Raw genomic sequence first — 15,387 nt, forward strand, 5'->3', positions numbered from 1 at the left:
ATATGAAATAAAACTTATTCAATAATTTATTATGTCTTGAACTAAATAATTTCCTATTTCAACAAGTAAAGAAATACAATAGACAAGATTACCAAGATAGGCTTAGACAAAGCTACATACACAACCAAACACTATAAAGGGGGAAAAAAAAAAAAAACAAACCAAAACAAAAAAACGGCTACAACTAATTAGCCAAAAGTGGAACATAAATCTAAAACTCAATAGAGAGTATTTCATCTCTATTAGTGGATTCCGTCTTTAAGAAACATTTTCTCAATCGAATGCAACTCCAAGAGAACATCCTTGATTTCCATTCGGTCACATAATGACTCTGAAGAACACACAACTCCAATTCTAAAAATGGAAATCAAGTATTCTCGTATTTTATCCATTGCATTATATCTTGGGTTTTGAAAATCATCGATAGCTTCACTATGATCTTCTAAGCACAGACTTGGATCCACAATTTCCATCACTTGATCAGTCAAGGCCATTTGGGAAAATTGATGAAGGCTTAAGCCATCCTTAAAAATTTCATCAGTCGGCCTCTTTCCCATTAGCAACTCCAACAAAAGTATTCCGTAGCTATAGACATCCCCTTGTGTAGAGACCTCAACACCCATACTGTACTCTGCAATCCGTTCATTGTTAGTCAATTATTAGAAACTATTGGACAAATTGGAATTATCAATGATATTTATTTAGAAAATTTGAAAAAAAGAAACAACATGAACTTATATAAAATTCATACCTGGAGGAATATATCCAATAGATCCTTTTATAAATATTGAATTGGTATCAATTTCGCTAGAATTGTTTGTGTTGCTAGCAAGAATCTTTGCCAAACCAAAGTCACCCACATGGGCTGTCATGCCATCATCAAGAAGAACATTGCTTGGCTTCAGATCACAATGAATAATGGGTGTTGGACAATGATTATGAAGATAATCCAATGCGGAAGCAATGTCGATTGCTATGCTTAGTCTCTGGCGAAGGTTCAAATTACACGATTGATTTATCTTATCTGAACTTGGATGCAACCAATTTTCTAGACTCCCATTAGGCATGTACTCAAAAACCAGAGCTTTGAAATCATTACCTCTAAAGTCCACACTTGAGCACGCAGTTATGATCTTGAGTAGATTCCGATGTCTGATTTTTCTTAAAGCTTTACACTCTGTCATAAAACTCTTGGAAGCACCTCGTACATTAAGGTTTAGTACCTTCACCGCAATACACTACGTCATAATGCGTCAAAACCGACTGTCCAAGACAGTCGTTTTTGAAAAAAACGACTGCTCCTACAGTCGGGAAAAAAGTCGTTTAAAAAGGAGTGGTTTTTAAAAAACGACTGTCCTTGACAGTCGGAAAAAAACGACTGTCTTTGACAGTCGGAAAAAACGACGGTCAAAACGACTGTCAGTGACAGTCGGGAAAAACGACGGTAAAAACGACTGTCAAAGACAGTCGGAAAAAACGACGGTCAAAACGACTGTCAAAGACAGTCGGAAAAAACGACGGTCTTTAACAGTCTTTTATTTAATACGAGTTTTTTTTTTTTTAAATAAATTATTATTATTATTATTATTATTATTTTTTATAAATTAAAAAATTATTCAATATCTAAAAAGTGCAAATTGAGGCTGTATCATCATTTCTATTATCCATTTCAATGTAATAATTTTTTTATTAAAACGAATGTGAGATCCAATAGAAGACCCTACAATGTCACAACAAATTGGGTATCACTTAATGAAAATGGTTCCATAATAAGTTGAGTTCAGATTCCTATGGAAGAAATTTAGGAGATAATGTTCTCTGCACTTGTTATCTAATCTCTGTCCAACTGCACCCATTATTTCTTCTCAACCTCCTCTTCATCATCTTCTTCAACCTTTCAACGTCGCCCCAATTGCCATTATCCGCATATAAGTTCGACAACAATAAGTAGCTCCCTGCACTCTCAAGCTCGAGCTCATACACATTCTTAGCCGCTATTTCTGCTACTTCTTCCTTGGTGATTCGAAGGTCAATGTTTCCATGATTCGAAGCATGGATGCTACTTCTTCCTTGGTGATGCATCCTGACTTGCCTGTATCATACATCTGATGGCCACATAAAAAACATAGCAGATATTTAAGTCATGTAACTCCAAAAGATTTAATACTCAATAATTCTGCAAGGTTCAATAAAATTTATCAATAGATATATAAAGTAGAACATCAATTAAACTCACCAAGCATCACCATGGGAGAGACGAACTGCAGAGGTGTTGAAATAACGCCCATCAATATCAACCTACCATCAACCTTCAAGAGAGAAAGGTAAGGCTCGAGTGTCTGAAATGCAGGAACTGTATCTAGTATATAGTCGAGTCTGTCTACGGCTTGTTGCATCTGAGCTGCATCCGAGCTTACTAGATACCCGTCCGCCTCGAGATGCCCCATCGCCTCCTCTCTCTTCTTATCAGATGAACTGATAACAGTCACGTGATGGCCCATAGCCTTCGCCATCTTCACACCCGTGTGTCCAACCCCTCCAAGACCCAGAATCGCTCCCTTTAATCCACTCTTCATCAAACCAAAATGCCTCAATGGGCTGTACACTGTCAACCCGGCGCACAATAGAGGTGCTGCTTGTTCTGGTGCCATCCCATCTGGTATTTTCACAACAAACCTTAAAAAAAAAAAAAAAAGGAATGGTCCAGTGCATTCCAGAGTAGAATAAATCTGTAGAAAAAGAACAAGTTTATGATTGATTTACTTCTGATCAACGACCATGGCACCAGCAAAACCTCCTTGGGTTGGTTTCCCATCAGTATAGACATCATTGTAGGACCAGATTTTCTTGTTACAGTATTGTTCCATGTTTGATTTACATGGAGAGCAATCCCTGCAACATCCAACAAGTGTGCCCACTCCCACAGAATCTCCAACTTTAAATTTGCCTTTAAATTTGGTTACATCAGAACCAACCTCAATTACTTCACCTGTAACTTCATGCCTTTTTTTTTTTTTCAAATTTATAAACAAAAAAAGAACCCAAAATAAAAAAAAGAAGGAAAAAAAGAAAGAAAGAAACAGAGCATGCATTTGGGATGAAAAGAAAGAAGGGGTTACCCACCCAGGAACCATAGGATAGTTAGACATGCCGAGGTCATTCTTGGCTTGATGGATGTCAGTGTGGCAGATACCACAATAGATGACCTTGATGTACATGTCTTGCAGGCCAGTTGCTCCTGTTTTTTTTTTTCATAGAAAAAATTGTTAGAGAGGAGATGAGATTGATATAAGAAAAGAGATATTAGAGGAATTGTGTGTTTCACCTTAGTGAATAAGTGTAAGGAGATAGGATCCCTGTTGGGTCTCTTGCTGCAAATCCTGTTGTCGTTCTCTCCTTCTCAAGGCTACCCATCTGAGATTTTGAGTTGCAGAGCGAGAAAGAGAGGGTATTATGGGAAGAATGAGGAGGGGCACAGGACAGAGAGAATTTCTATAAGAAAAAGGAATAAATAGAGAGAGTAACAAAGCTTTGTTTGGCAATTGGAGCCACAGCTTTTCCCTTGTCCCAGTTAATAGCAGGTCGGACCTCTAAAACCTTTCAACAGAGAAAACAAAGCTTAATATCCAAACCAAGGACAAAATTGAAGTAGAAGACAATCTTCAAGTCGTTAAGTAAAATACCTTCCACCTATGAGTTAATCGCAGACGTGATTAGTCTTTAAGAATGTCATGGACACACTGTGCTACGGTAGTCCAATTCTGATAGGTACACCATGAAACACAAAAATAAATAAGTTCAACTTGAAAGCTACACATAAGCTGCAATGCAGGATTCAATATGAACGGTCTAATTCAGTTGTAGAGATCAAAGCAGCCATTTTACCTTCCAGATATTGTCACCTTCAAAACTAAAATTGAAAAACTATATAAAAATACAAACGATTAGACACATCTATCAAACTATTATTTAAGTAAAGTAAAAGATGAAAATACTATTCCAGATATTGTCACCTTCCAAACTAAAATTGGCTACTAGCTAAACAAGTTTTTCATGTTCTTGCTAAACAAAATTAAAATGCTTTTCTATAATTCATTCCACCACTTTTTTCAACTATCTTGTTGAGGGAAAAAACAAGATTGTAAAAAACCAAAACAAGTATAATGGTGACACTTACATATCAGAGGTAGCAACATCAGGACTAGGATGATCAGTTACTTGTTCCTGTTAGAAAAATGTATCAGCATAAAGGCAGTATATCAACCACAGAAAAAAAAAATTAGAGACCATGAACGTGTACCCACCACATCTTCCATTGTTTCTTTCACAAGTTCCCATCTTTCTTTTTTTAAGTGTCAGTATCTCTACATCACCATCAGTGTATAAAATCTGGCATATAAGAAACAATCATCAAACAATGTACATAAAAAAATTAGAAGAGAGAGAAACAAAATATTTGGTGTATAGAACCCATGAGGGGCAAAATCAACCTTATGCTTCATTCTAACAGGATCAAAAGAATCGACAATGCCTTCATAAAACCTGCAAAACATCATAAGTATCAGCACCCATGACTACAAAGTGTAAGAATCACATTCTCATGCAAGAATACAGGATCAGTACTTACGTCTGATCTCTTGGCGACCAAACTTTCATCTTGGAACCAACAAGGTTCTCACCTAAATCTTCCACAGAATCTGGTGTTCCAGAAGTCTGCTAATCAATAGAATGATTTAAAGTACACTCTATGTTACAAACTACTTAACCAAGAAATAACCGTATACGCAATGGAGTGAAAATGTCAAAAAAATTATAAGAACAAAACAATGGGACCCACACATTTTGGCTCTTCCTACGTGGCAGAGTCTTTTTATATTTGGTTTCATTTTCAACCCTTTAGACACCACTGTTTACATGTGACATCCAAATCTTGAATCTTGGATCAGTAGATGAGCTTAACATGGGCACTATCTTTTTTCTTTGGTGTGGGAAACATGGACAGTAAGAATGGGTTCATTTTGATATATATGATTTTCTGGGTAGGGTCCACTATTTCAATGGTTAGGATGGGTATGATGGTGGGCCAAAGTATGATATGTGATGCTGGGTGACGAACCTACTATTTTGAACAGAGATTTGCTGTTTTGAAAGTTATGTGCTAAGCTGATGAACCAATGGCATGACGCCATGTGTATTAAATGAGCAAAAGTGATCGGTGAGTGAGAAAATTCCAAAAGAAAAGTTGACTAAAATGGAGTGGCTTACGCCGATGTTTGTGGATCTTTCGTTTTTAACATACAAGCAAATGGCACGTGAAATGCACGTGTAGAGAGAAAGTTGTGTACAACACGCTTGTTCAATTTCACATGTATTTTAATCTTACATAAATCCTAATTTTTGTAATACAAGCAAGTTTGTAAATGGTACTTACTAATACCATATCATTGATTCTGATTCGAAATTATTATCGGATCAGTAGATTTGATCCAATCCAGTTACAGTCGTAGATGTGGCTTAGATTGAAATCGAAGTGGAACGAATAAGGTTCATTATTAAGGTCTGGATCCATTTGAAATGTACCTCATGTGATCTAACAGCTAATACATGTGAACTAACTAAATAGGAAATATATGAACCAGAAAGTATACATATTCGAGCAGAAATAGATCTTTAGGTAATGATGAAACAAATGCTCCATTACTCTTTTATAAAGGTATTGTAGGCAAAAAAAATAATTGGTATATTTTGGTGAGTAATCCATGACGTCAAGGCTGATGCAGTGCCATCTGACCTAGACATGGTCTCAAATTTCTAGTAAGACACTGCCATCATCATCAAAATCTTCTCCCCAAATATTTAGAGACAGCTGAACAATCCCTAGGAGAAGGAATGTCCAGTAAAGCATTCATGATCTAGTCTCATTAACCAACATTTATATAAAAGGAAAATAAAATTTTTTAAAAAAAACATTCATTGACTAACACTACATCATCTGCAAACAACAACACCAATGGTCATTGGGCCCGCTCAAATTGTTCGTAAGTGAAAAAAATTCATAAAACAGAAAAAAAGCCTCCACTACGGTACCATGTCCTTCTATCCATATTGAATAATTCTAAAGGATGACACTAGAATAGTCTGACAGCAGTGAGAACAAATTTTTCTTGTCATTTGCAGTGTTTTGAATGGGATATTGCCAAATCTATGTCCCCTGAAGGTCCTGCAAGAAAAAAAAATGTCGAGTATTCCCTGTTTTGATCAACTAACAATCAACCGGTCCTAGGTTGTCTTTGCTTCTACTACAGTTTAGCCTTGACAAAACCAAAGAGAGATTTACACATTGTTACCTACATCTTGCCTCTAATAGTTGATGAAAGCAGTGCTTTAGAATCACCAATCTTGCTTATGGAATAATGTGCATATCCCAATGTAACAAGAAAAAGGGCTCACATCAGAAAAGGATGGTGTGAGTCTCCTGAGGCAACAAAAGAATTTAAAAAAAAAAAGAAAAAGGAAAAGATAAGTGATTTCTAGACATACTGAACCTATAGAGAATGAGGATGAAGGTCTCTCTGAAACCTCATTTCCTTAACCACCTAGACATGCTCCACAAGTAAATGGAATTAGTGTTTGATAAAGACCCTAGCTTTGTAAGAAATACCCCAGTAGAATAGCTGTCCAATGCCATGTTAGAGCATGAATCTAACCTTATACATGCATGAGGGCACATCATTATCATCAACAAAGCTGGATAAACAAAATCATGTTCTTCCATTCAATTATATCTAGAGAAACGCCTTAGGTTAATGCAGATGCCTTTATATATGCTCTCACTACCTCAACGCATGTCATTTTGGTAATCTTCTCTCTCATTTAGAACTTTTAATCTGCATAATCCTTCTCCTTGGTGTTGTCATCAGTCTTCATTGCACATGAACTAACCATCTCAATCACCATTACCCTAGTTTCACAAATATTGAGGCTATTCCTACATTTTCAAGAATGCTATATAAACCTTTGATTCTATCACTGATTAGGCAACACCATGACCTATGAAGACTTTAACCATATCATTCACTCACTTGTTGACGGTCCAGATTGATGATAGCCAAGTAATGTTATAAGAAGGAATTAGTGGAACATATCCACAATATGAAAGGATAGATAGCTAGGAAGAGTATTCGTATATTATAATTTTATTAAGATGTGAAACACCAATCTTAACAAGAGTAGATTTCCCAATTTCAACAAATAATTTAGCTGTCGCTTTTTCCGCAAAATTGCGTCGCTCTTTACCCATTATGACGTAGTGGAAGCATCCAACCAATAACATCCTCGGTAACATTTTTGAAGCTGATGATTGACCAGATAATGAAGAATAAAAGGAAAAAATCCCAAGTTGACAATTGATTTACTGATATAAGATCATACAATATTTTGTTTCATATGATGCATACCATTATGCTTCCCTAATAATAAGGATGCTCAAATTGGGTTTATGTTCTTGGGGGCAGTGTTGATAGAAAAGAAGCTTGTAGAAACTCGAATCACGATTCATGTTGTTAGATGGTTAATTCATACAGATTTTTTCCTCTATGAAATAACATTATGTAATAATCTAAAAAATAATCTATATAGAGTCGTGCTGGAGTGACCTCAAGATTGTACCTCATATCTCACTTTCCTGAGTGGAATTATGTAGGAACCCTAGACAATGATTCCTATAGACTTCCACACCAGGAAAGTGAGATATGAGGTACAATCTTGGTCACTTCAGCATTATTCATCTATATAATATAATATGTAACTACTCTAACTCATCATATAATGAAAAGGTTTGTATGGCTACTTACAAAACAATCTACCAGGCAATCTTGATATGCAACATTGAGAGGCATTCTTCAAAACTCAAAGATAAAAAGCAAAACATCTTTTCTCAAAAAAATCAAAATCGTGTTTACTTAAATAGTCTAAGATGGAAGATTGAGAAAAAGAAAGGAACAATCCTTGTCTTTGGCAGCAGTACTTCATCAACAATTTTCGGCATCTCATCAAACGTTTTCATTCTCAATCTTTATATTTGCGTTGAAAGGACATGCATTCTTGCCATTCATGTTTAGGTAAAATAAAATAAAATAACAACCACTCGTTATCTTTCACTTTATTTATTTATTTTTATAGAGTTTATAGTTTAAGAAAAGCAAAAAAATACATAGGATTCACTATTTTCACCTGAAAAATATGACCCTTGTTTTTATTCCAATAGTGTAAGATTTGAATAGTGAATGGTACACGAAGAGCAAAATTCAAAAAGAAATAGTTGGGACTTGTATCTAAAGGGTTTCCATATGTAAGATTCAAATCATTTTGGTTAAGATTTGAATTGTAAGATTTAAATCACAAATTGTAGGACTTTAATTAGGAGTATCAACAGGTCCATTTCAGTTTGAAACGTCAATATGTGTGAACATTGCCCAAAAACTCAATCAAGTTAAAGGTGATGTCTTGGTGTTCATTCAGACAACACAATCAAACATTCAAAACCTCTAGTAGATACTTGAAATAATTCAGAAAAATTAATTAAGAATATATATTTTTTTTTTCTAAAAAATTAAAATAAAATTCAAACAACATAAGAACACTAGATACAATCAATTGCTCTTCAGATCAAGTACATTAAATGCACTCAAGAACTGTTTCAGATCAGTTTAGAACGTCAATGAATCCAATCAAACCTCATTCGCGAATTAAACTAAACCTCGGAATTGAAGATTTAATAAACTCAATCGAAGACCTAAAATTCTCAGATAAACAATGAAATTGAAGTTACCTGAGCAATTACGGCAGAGATCCCTCCAATGAATGCTTTTCCAGAAAGAGAATCGTTCGAAACAGCATATCTTAGGTGCTCGTATCCGACGATTCGAATCGGAGTGTAGAAAAGATGCCTAAGAATCGCTGGAGATAAACCCTTGTAGAGACCTAGAGAGCCTTCTCTTTGTATAATCTCCGAGGCAACTCGGAAGACATTGCTGGGCCGAGTCAAAGCAAGATTCGGTCAATCGAACAAGCCCTAAAATTTTCGATCAAACGCCGATCGATTATAACCTAAAACTTGCAAATCGAAAATGATTGCGTCTTCAAAATCACAGATTCTGTGAGTGAGAGATCGAGCAAAGATCTTTCAATCAATTTCTTTCCAAAAAAAAAATATCCGAACGATCTACTTTCAAAAATGAAAAACCTGATCGATTCAGCGAGAGAGAGAGTCGAGTGAGTGAGAGAGAGGGAGAAACGCTAGATCAAAGCTTAGAGTTGATTCGAGAAGATAGATCCGAGAGAGAGAGATTGGAGAATAGAGATCCAAGAGAGAGATTCAAGAAGAGAGTGAGAGTGAGAGAGACAGAGACAGAGACAGAGAGACGAGAGAGATGAGTTGAGAGTGAGAGGAGCGTTCGACAACGGCGGAAGTCGAGTTCTATCCGAGGACGAAAGACAGAGAGTCGAGGACGAGAGAGAGAGAGAGAGAGAGTGAACGAGGGACTGCAGAGACAGTCGTTTTTCTCTCTGTTTTACGATGGCTATTGGCACCCCAACTTTTACTTTTTCCATAGAAACGACTGTTAAACGACAGATTAAAACTGTCGTAATTAACGACAGCCTTAAGCAGTCGTTTTAGCGCAATTATGCCGTCGCGAAAAACGCAATATGACGTAGTGATAGGTATCTCATCTTGATGAAGAATTCCTTTATAAACAGATCCAAAGCTCCCCACACCAATCAAGTTGGCTGAAGCAAATCCATTTGTTGCTCTTTGGAGTCCATTGTAAGAAACCCTTTTGTACCAATCACCCAAGAAAACCGTTGAAGAAGATTTCATTCTAGGCTTTCTCCTCCAATAAAACACAATAAAAGATGCTACCACAATTAAAAATAGAATCACACCAATCGACACCTTGAAAGCAAGAGATTTTCCTCTTTGCTTATATTTTTTGATGGAGCATGCAGGTAACTGAAGTTCTGGGATGCCTCCACAGAGTTTACTATTTCCGACAAATGTAAATGCACTTGTATTCTTGAAAACTCCCTTTACCGGTACCTCACCATCAAGTTCATTGAAAGAAATATTTAGATAATCTAAAAATAAAAGGTCTTGTAGAACTTTAGGAATTTCCCCTGATATGTTATTACGTGAAAGATCTAAATATTGCAAACCTTTCAAGGAACTAAAAGATGAAGGGATAGTTCCTTGGAAGAAATTTCCCTCCAAAGAAAGGTATTCTAGGCTTGAACAGCTACCAAGGGAGATAGGAATTTTACCAGACAATTTGTTCTCAGCAACCATTAGAGTTTGGAGACTATTCAACTTACCCACTTCGACAGGTAAGTGGCCGATCAAAGAATTATAGGTTAAGTTAATGTAAATTAACTGTGGGGATAAACTAATAATAACCTGTTTTGGTATTGTACCATTGAGGTTGTTTCTAGCTAGATCTAATATTTTCAAAGAACGGCACTTGGCAAGATCTGAAATGATGTTTCCGTCTAAAATGTTGGATGATAAATCGAGTAAGTATAACTGGGAAAGGTTGCCTAATGAGGAGGGTATCGTCCCTGAGAATAAATTTGCAGCTAGAAATAATCCTTGCAGCTTTTGAAGCATCCCAATGCCCTTGAGAATAGGACCAGTGAAAAAGTTAGATTCCATGCCCAATGCAAATAAGTTCACAAGGTTCTCAATTCCAATAGGGATATTTCCAGAAATTTGATTTCTTCCTAGATGAAGTTCACTGAGTTGTATTGAGAGATTGGATATAGAGTTGGGTAGTTTACCTCCAATTTGATTGCCGTCGATACCCAACATCGATAGATATGTGCAGTTGGTCAAAGAATTGAGGAAATTCAGATCACCAACTGTCCCACTTCCAAGATTATTTGAAGCCAAATTTAGATACTGAAGGCCCTTTAAGTCTCCCACATTAATAGGGACATCTCCAGTAAAATTGCATGAACTTAAGTCAATTTGCCCGAGACCCGAAACATTGAATAATGACACAGGAATGGATCCAAAAAAATAATTGACTCCAATATAAAATTCGCTAAGTTTAGGAAGTGTGAAGCCAATATTAAGTGGAAGACTACCAACTAGTCGGTTAGCTGCTAAAGAAAAGAATTCGGAAGACGAGAGATTGTAAAGTGAGGAAGGAATCATACCAGATAATTTATTGTCTCCAAGAGCAATTCTCTTTAGACTTTTCAATTTGCCTAAGGAATCTGGAATATTTCTTTCCAAGCTATTGGTATCTAGAGAAAGAAGGTTGAGAGATGAAAGGTTTCCTAAAGATGGTGGAATCCCTCCTGTTAGATTGTTAACAGAAAGAGACAAATATACAAGCTTGGACAGAGAGCCAATCTCGATGGGTATATTTCCCCAGAGCTTGTTTCGACTTAAACGAAGGATTTTTAGGTTAGAGCAATGGGATATATTGACTGGAATTTCCCCTACGAAAGAATTTGCACTCATATTGAATTCTTGTAGCCTGAATAAACGGCCGACTTCTTGGGGGATTTCACCTTGGAAGCTGTTGTTTACGAGATTTATCACCCTTAAGAAAGAGAGGTTACCAATATGTGGAGATATGGAACCCCCCAACCCTTGGGACATGAGGTTCAGCATTGTAACCCTTTGATGTCGACGACTGCATGTAACTCCTTGCCATTTGCAGAAATGGATAGAGTCATTCCACGACCTCATAACTTGAAAAGGATCAGGAGATATCCTTACCTTGAAAGCAAGCAAAGAGAGTTGATCGGTCTCATTTCCTAGAATGCCAGACGAGGCCAATCCTACTGGAAAATTAATACAAAAGAGAAGAATGGAAACCAGGAGAAAGAAATCAAATGCACTCATCGTGGAAGATGCAAGTTTCATTCGGTTTAATTTACCATAGCTTCTTCTTGGGTGAAATATATAGAAAAAAAGAAAGAGTATTGCTTGAAAAAGTAATATTTCCAGCTGTAATTAAAGTTGATAGCTAGTAATTGAGCAAAATAACCAAATTTAAAAATAAAATTCATGAGCCAGACTCAGTTAAGGTGTACCATTCCTATAGAATAGGAATGGTGTCTACGTGGCACATCTTGGTTGGAGTTTAAAAAGTATTGGACTCCTAACCAAAACATTTTGGTTGGAGCTGGATACTATTGTTTCATGGAAATAACTTCAAGCTGGTGGATTCTAACAATTTAGTGGGAGCCTACGACGAACAGTAAGGTTATTTGGACTTACTATTGATAGAATAAGAAACTAAAAACACTTTCACTTTTAAAAAAATATTTTAATTTCGAAAACGATAATTTGTTGTTTCTGAATTTAAAATGTGAAATGAACTGATTTTAAAAATTTTCAATTTTTATCTACATTTAGAGAATTTTCCCAAAGAAATATTATTACTAATAACTATTCACAAGAGAGAATATCAACCAATGAGAATCATCTACTCTGGCAACTTAATGTTGATGTTGTGCACTTCTTTCATCGATTTCTTTCAACTAAAGGTATGTTTGATTGTATGGAAAGTGACTTTCCATGAAATTTGAAATCCATAAAAAAATAGTGGTGGAAAATAGGTAAGGTTGGAAAATCAAATTCCATTGTTTGATTTTACTTAGATAAAATCATGGGAAAAATATATGAGGAAAAATAAGAAGAAGAACGAGAGGAGGAAAAAACAAATGAAATGTGGGGGAGAGGAAGAAGAAGATGAGGAGGAAGAGAGAGAGGAGAGAATGTGGTGGTGGCGACGGAGGTAAGTGAAGAAGAAGATGGGAGAACGTGGTAGTGGTGGTGACGGTCGAAGTAAATGAGGAAGAAGTTGATGAGGAAGATGAGGGGATGTGTGGTGGTGGTGATGACTAAAGTCAGGGATGGAGAAGGAGACAGAGAAGAAGAAGAAAAAGTAGATAGAGAGAGAGAATGTGGTCGAAGATGGTGATGACAGCGATGTTAGTGTGATTGTGGTTATGGTAGTAGTAGTGGTAGGGAAGAAGAAGATATGAGTTGGGAAGAATTGGAGATGGAAATATGGGTGGATTTCACTTTCCCACTCATATGGGTAGGAAAGTGAAATCTATGTTTTGGTGGACTTTTTGATTGAGGTGGAAAATGAATTTCCATTTTCATGTGCAATCAAACACTTGAAAAATATCATTTTCCATGAAAATTGATATTCCACCCTATTTTCCATGTGCAATCAAACATTTCCTAAAGGGAAAAAAATATCATACCTATTTCTCTCCTAAAGTGAGAATTCTACTAGCATCTTATTTATTTAATTTAGTTGAGGTGTAATAAGTAAAAGTTGGAGTGCTAATAGAATTATACTTAATAATTGATAGTTGATCCCACCACCATCAATTATTGAGTGATCCTTTCCTTCATCATTCAGTTCGTACATGCACCCACCCAAAAGACATCAAAAGCTACTACTGCTTTTTCTTCAACATCGTCAATTTCATTAGTTGCCACTCGCTATCTATTTTAAAGATTCTTAATGAAAGGGATAAGGATAAGGAGCACTTAGCTAAGTGATAAGACCTTGGGAGGATGTTTTCAAGGTCTTAAATTCACACTTAAAAAAGTTAAAAAATAGTATACTCAGAGGGAATTTTTTATTTTTTTTTATAATTTTAAAAATCCTTAATGAAAGGGGTAAGCCTTTGATATTACAAGTGTTAGTCATCAGCATGGGTCTTATGACTCAGTACCCCCTTCTTGTTTTGTTTCTCACAAATACTGAGTTGATTTACCCAAGTCATCTCTTCTCATTCTACATGAATTGTTTACTTAGTTGAAAAATTCTATTAATATTCCTTATGTTTGAATAATAATTACCTGCATCACTAATTTGAAGTTTCATCATTTTATGCTTGTTCAATTTCTTTTACCTGACATGTCATTTCCTTTATGTTGGAATGATGAATCAAATTTTATTTTTTCATTATTACTGTTAGAATATTTTTATAAAACTTTGAGTATCACCAGCACCCAAAGTTGTGCAAAATAATACTAATAAAGGTTATGAATTCTTAGTGTTCCAACTTCTGTTATTGATTTGTTTATAGTCAAGCAGTGTTAACCATTTTCTCATAAGCCACTTCCATATTGTTGTTCTAGCTTGCAAATTAATTGAATTTTTGGTAGATTTTGGTGGTAGTGGCAGGTGCAGTGCTATTGTTTATTGTATATTTGTTTTTAATGTATGCAGGTTAGAGGACATGGGTTAAATGTGCGAATATTAATATCCATTGCTATATGTATTATTTTTATTTTTTTTAAATGATCTATTGCAGCAGATATTAATATCCACTACTATATATATATATTTAAATTGACCTATTGCAGCGGATATTAATATTCGCCGCTATGTATATTATATTCTATTTGTTAAAAATTGACCTATTATAGCGGATCTTAATATCCGTTGCTATATGTATTATATTCTATTTGTGAAAAAATTAACATATTGCAGCGGATATTTATATCTGCAGCTAAAGGCATCACCTGCAACAACGGAACAAGTTATCCGCTGCTATATTTAGTAATCGAGGCAACAACATTGAATCTTGATTCGGCTGCTCATTCGCCGCAATAGCTTTTACCAACATAAAAAGTATCCTGTAGCGGGGGAAAAATCCGCCGCTATAAATAAAAAATGTTGTATTGCCATCAATTTAAATCATTGAAGGATGTATCTCAAATATTAACAAAAGTGAAAGGAAAAACATTAATTTCAAAATTTATGGGGCCCCGTGTCATTTAAAGACACTGGTTTCACCAAAATTTTGAAGCAGGCAGGCCCTTCAAAGTTTGATCCTCAAAATTGAGGATTTTGTATTTTGTGTCGGTAAGACAATAAGGTCAAGAAGGACATGCAATCAATTTCAATAGTAGAAAGATGTATCTCAAATATTGGGTTTTTGTTAACTTGTGCCCTAAGGGCACACGTTAAAGTGCAATAAATACACTTTGGAAATAAGCATCTTACGGTTTTTTGGATATTTTCGGCACAAAATACAATTTCTCAAGTGTATCTATTGCACTTTAAAGGTCCGCGTTAACCAGACTCTAAATATTAATAAAAAAGAAAAAGTAATATAATTTGAAAAAATAAATGACAATTAAAATTTGACGCCTTGGTCCATCGAAATTTATGAAATTCGACAATCATGATCCGCTGAATATGAGTTTTTTTCACGGTCTGTATGCCCACACATTAATAATTAATATGACATTAAAATAAATATATTTTTATAAGGTCAAATACCTTTTGGTCATGAAATTGGCCAAATAATTTAAAAAAATATGATGTCAAGGGTGAACAAAGA

General features: G+C 35.5%; 2 protein-coding genes across 3 annotated transcripts; both read right to left on the bottom strand.

Annotated features, from left to right (window-relative positions):
- On the bottom strand, positions 1–12,310 carry LOC147384324 (uncharacterized). The gene is made up of 3 exons (XM_086425201.1): positions 9,727–12,310; positions 752–1,240; positions 1–631 (listed from the first exon to the last, which is right to left on the bottom strand). The coding sequence occupies exons 1-3, from the start codon at positions 11,930–11,932 to the stop codon at positions 243–245; spliced, it is 3,084 nt and encodes a 1,027-aa protein (XP_086281327.1). The 5' UTR covers positions 11,933–12,310; the 3' UTR covers positions 1–242.
- LOC147384325 (putative cinnamyl alcohol dehydrogenase 1) lies at positions 1,638–3,924 on the bottom strand. 2 transcript variants are annotated; one of them, XM_086425200.1, is made up of 7 exons: positions 3,684–3,924; positions 3,326–3,597; positions 3,124–3,238; positions 2,764–3,003; positions 2,237–2,676; positions 2,058–2,105; positions 1,638–2,001 (listed from the first exon to the last, which is right to left on the bottom strand). In XM_086425200.1, exons 3-6 carry the CDS (start codon positions 3,216–3,218, stop codon positions 2,098–2,100), a joined length of 783 nt encoding a protein of 260 aa, XP_086281326.1. In that variant the 5' UTR covers positions 3,219–3,238; positions 3,326–3,597; positions 3,684–3,924; the 3' UTR covers positions 1,638–2,001; positions 2,058–2,097. The 2 variants fall into 2 exon arrangements, with proteins under 2 accessions (XP_086281326.1, XP_086281325.1); XM_086425199.1 differs by having other exon boundaries at positions 1,638–2,105.
- Positions 12,311–15,387: the final 3,077 nt, after the last annotated feature.

This window comes from Akebia trifoliata, chromosome 15, assembly GCF_017979445.1.
Source record: "Akebia trifoliata isolate Shusen 1 chromosome 15, ASM1797944v1, whole genome shotgun sequence".
Taxonomy (NCBI): domain Eukaryota; kingdom Viridiplantae; phylum Streptophyta; class Magnoliopsida; order Ranunculales; family Lardizabalaceae; genus Akebia; species Akebia trifoliata.

Bases quoted from the DNA above. Each gene is read 5' to 3' on its own strand.
- LOC147384324 (XM_086425201.1), bottom strand. From the start codon at position 11,932: ATGAAACTTGCATCTTCCACGATGAGTGCATTTGATTTCTTTCTCCTG. The intron at 1,241-9,726 runs TACCTATCACTA...GCATTATGACGT, and splicing joins AATTCTTCATCAAGATGAGA to AGTGTATTGCGGTGAAGGTA. The intron at 632-751 runs GTATGAATTTTA...AACGGATTGCAG, and splicing joins TATTGGATATATTCCTCCAG to AGTACAGTATGGGTGTTGAG.
- LOC147384325 (XM_086425200.1), bottom strand. From the start codon at position 3,218: ATGTACATCAAGGTCATCTATTGTGGTATCTGCCACACTGACATCCAT. The intron at 3,004-3,123 runs GTGGGTAACCCC...AAAAAAAAAAAG, and splicing joins AACTATCCTATGGTTCCTGG to GCATGAAGTTACAGGTGAAG. The intron at 2,677-2,763 runs GTAAATCAATCA...TTTTTTTTTAAG, and splicing joins GCCATGGTCGTTGATCAGAA to GTTTGTTGTGAAAATACCAG.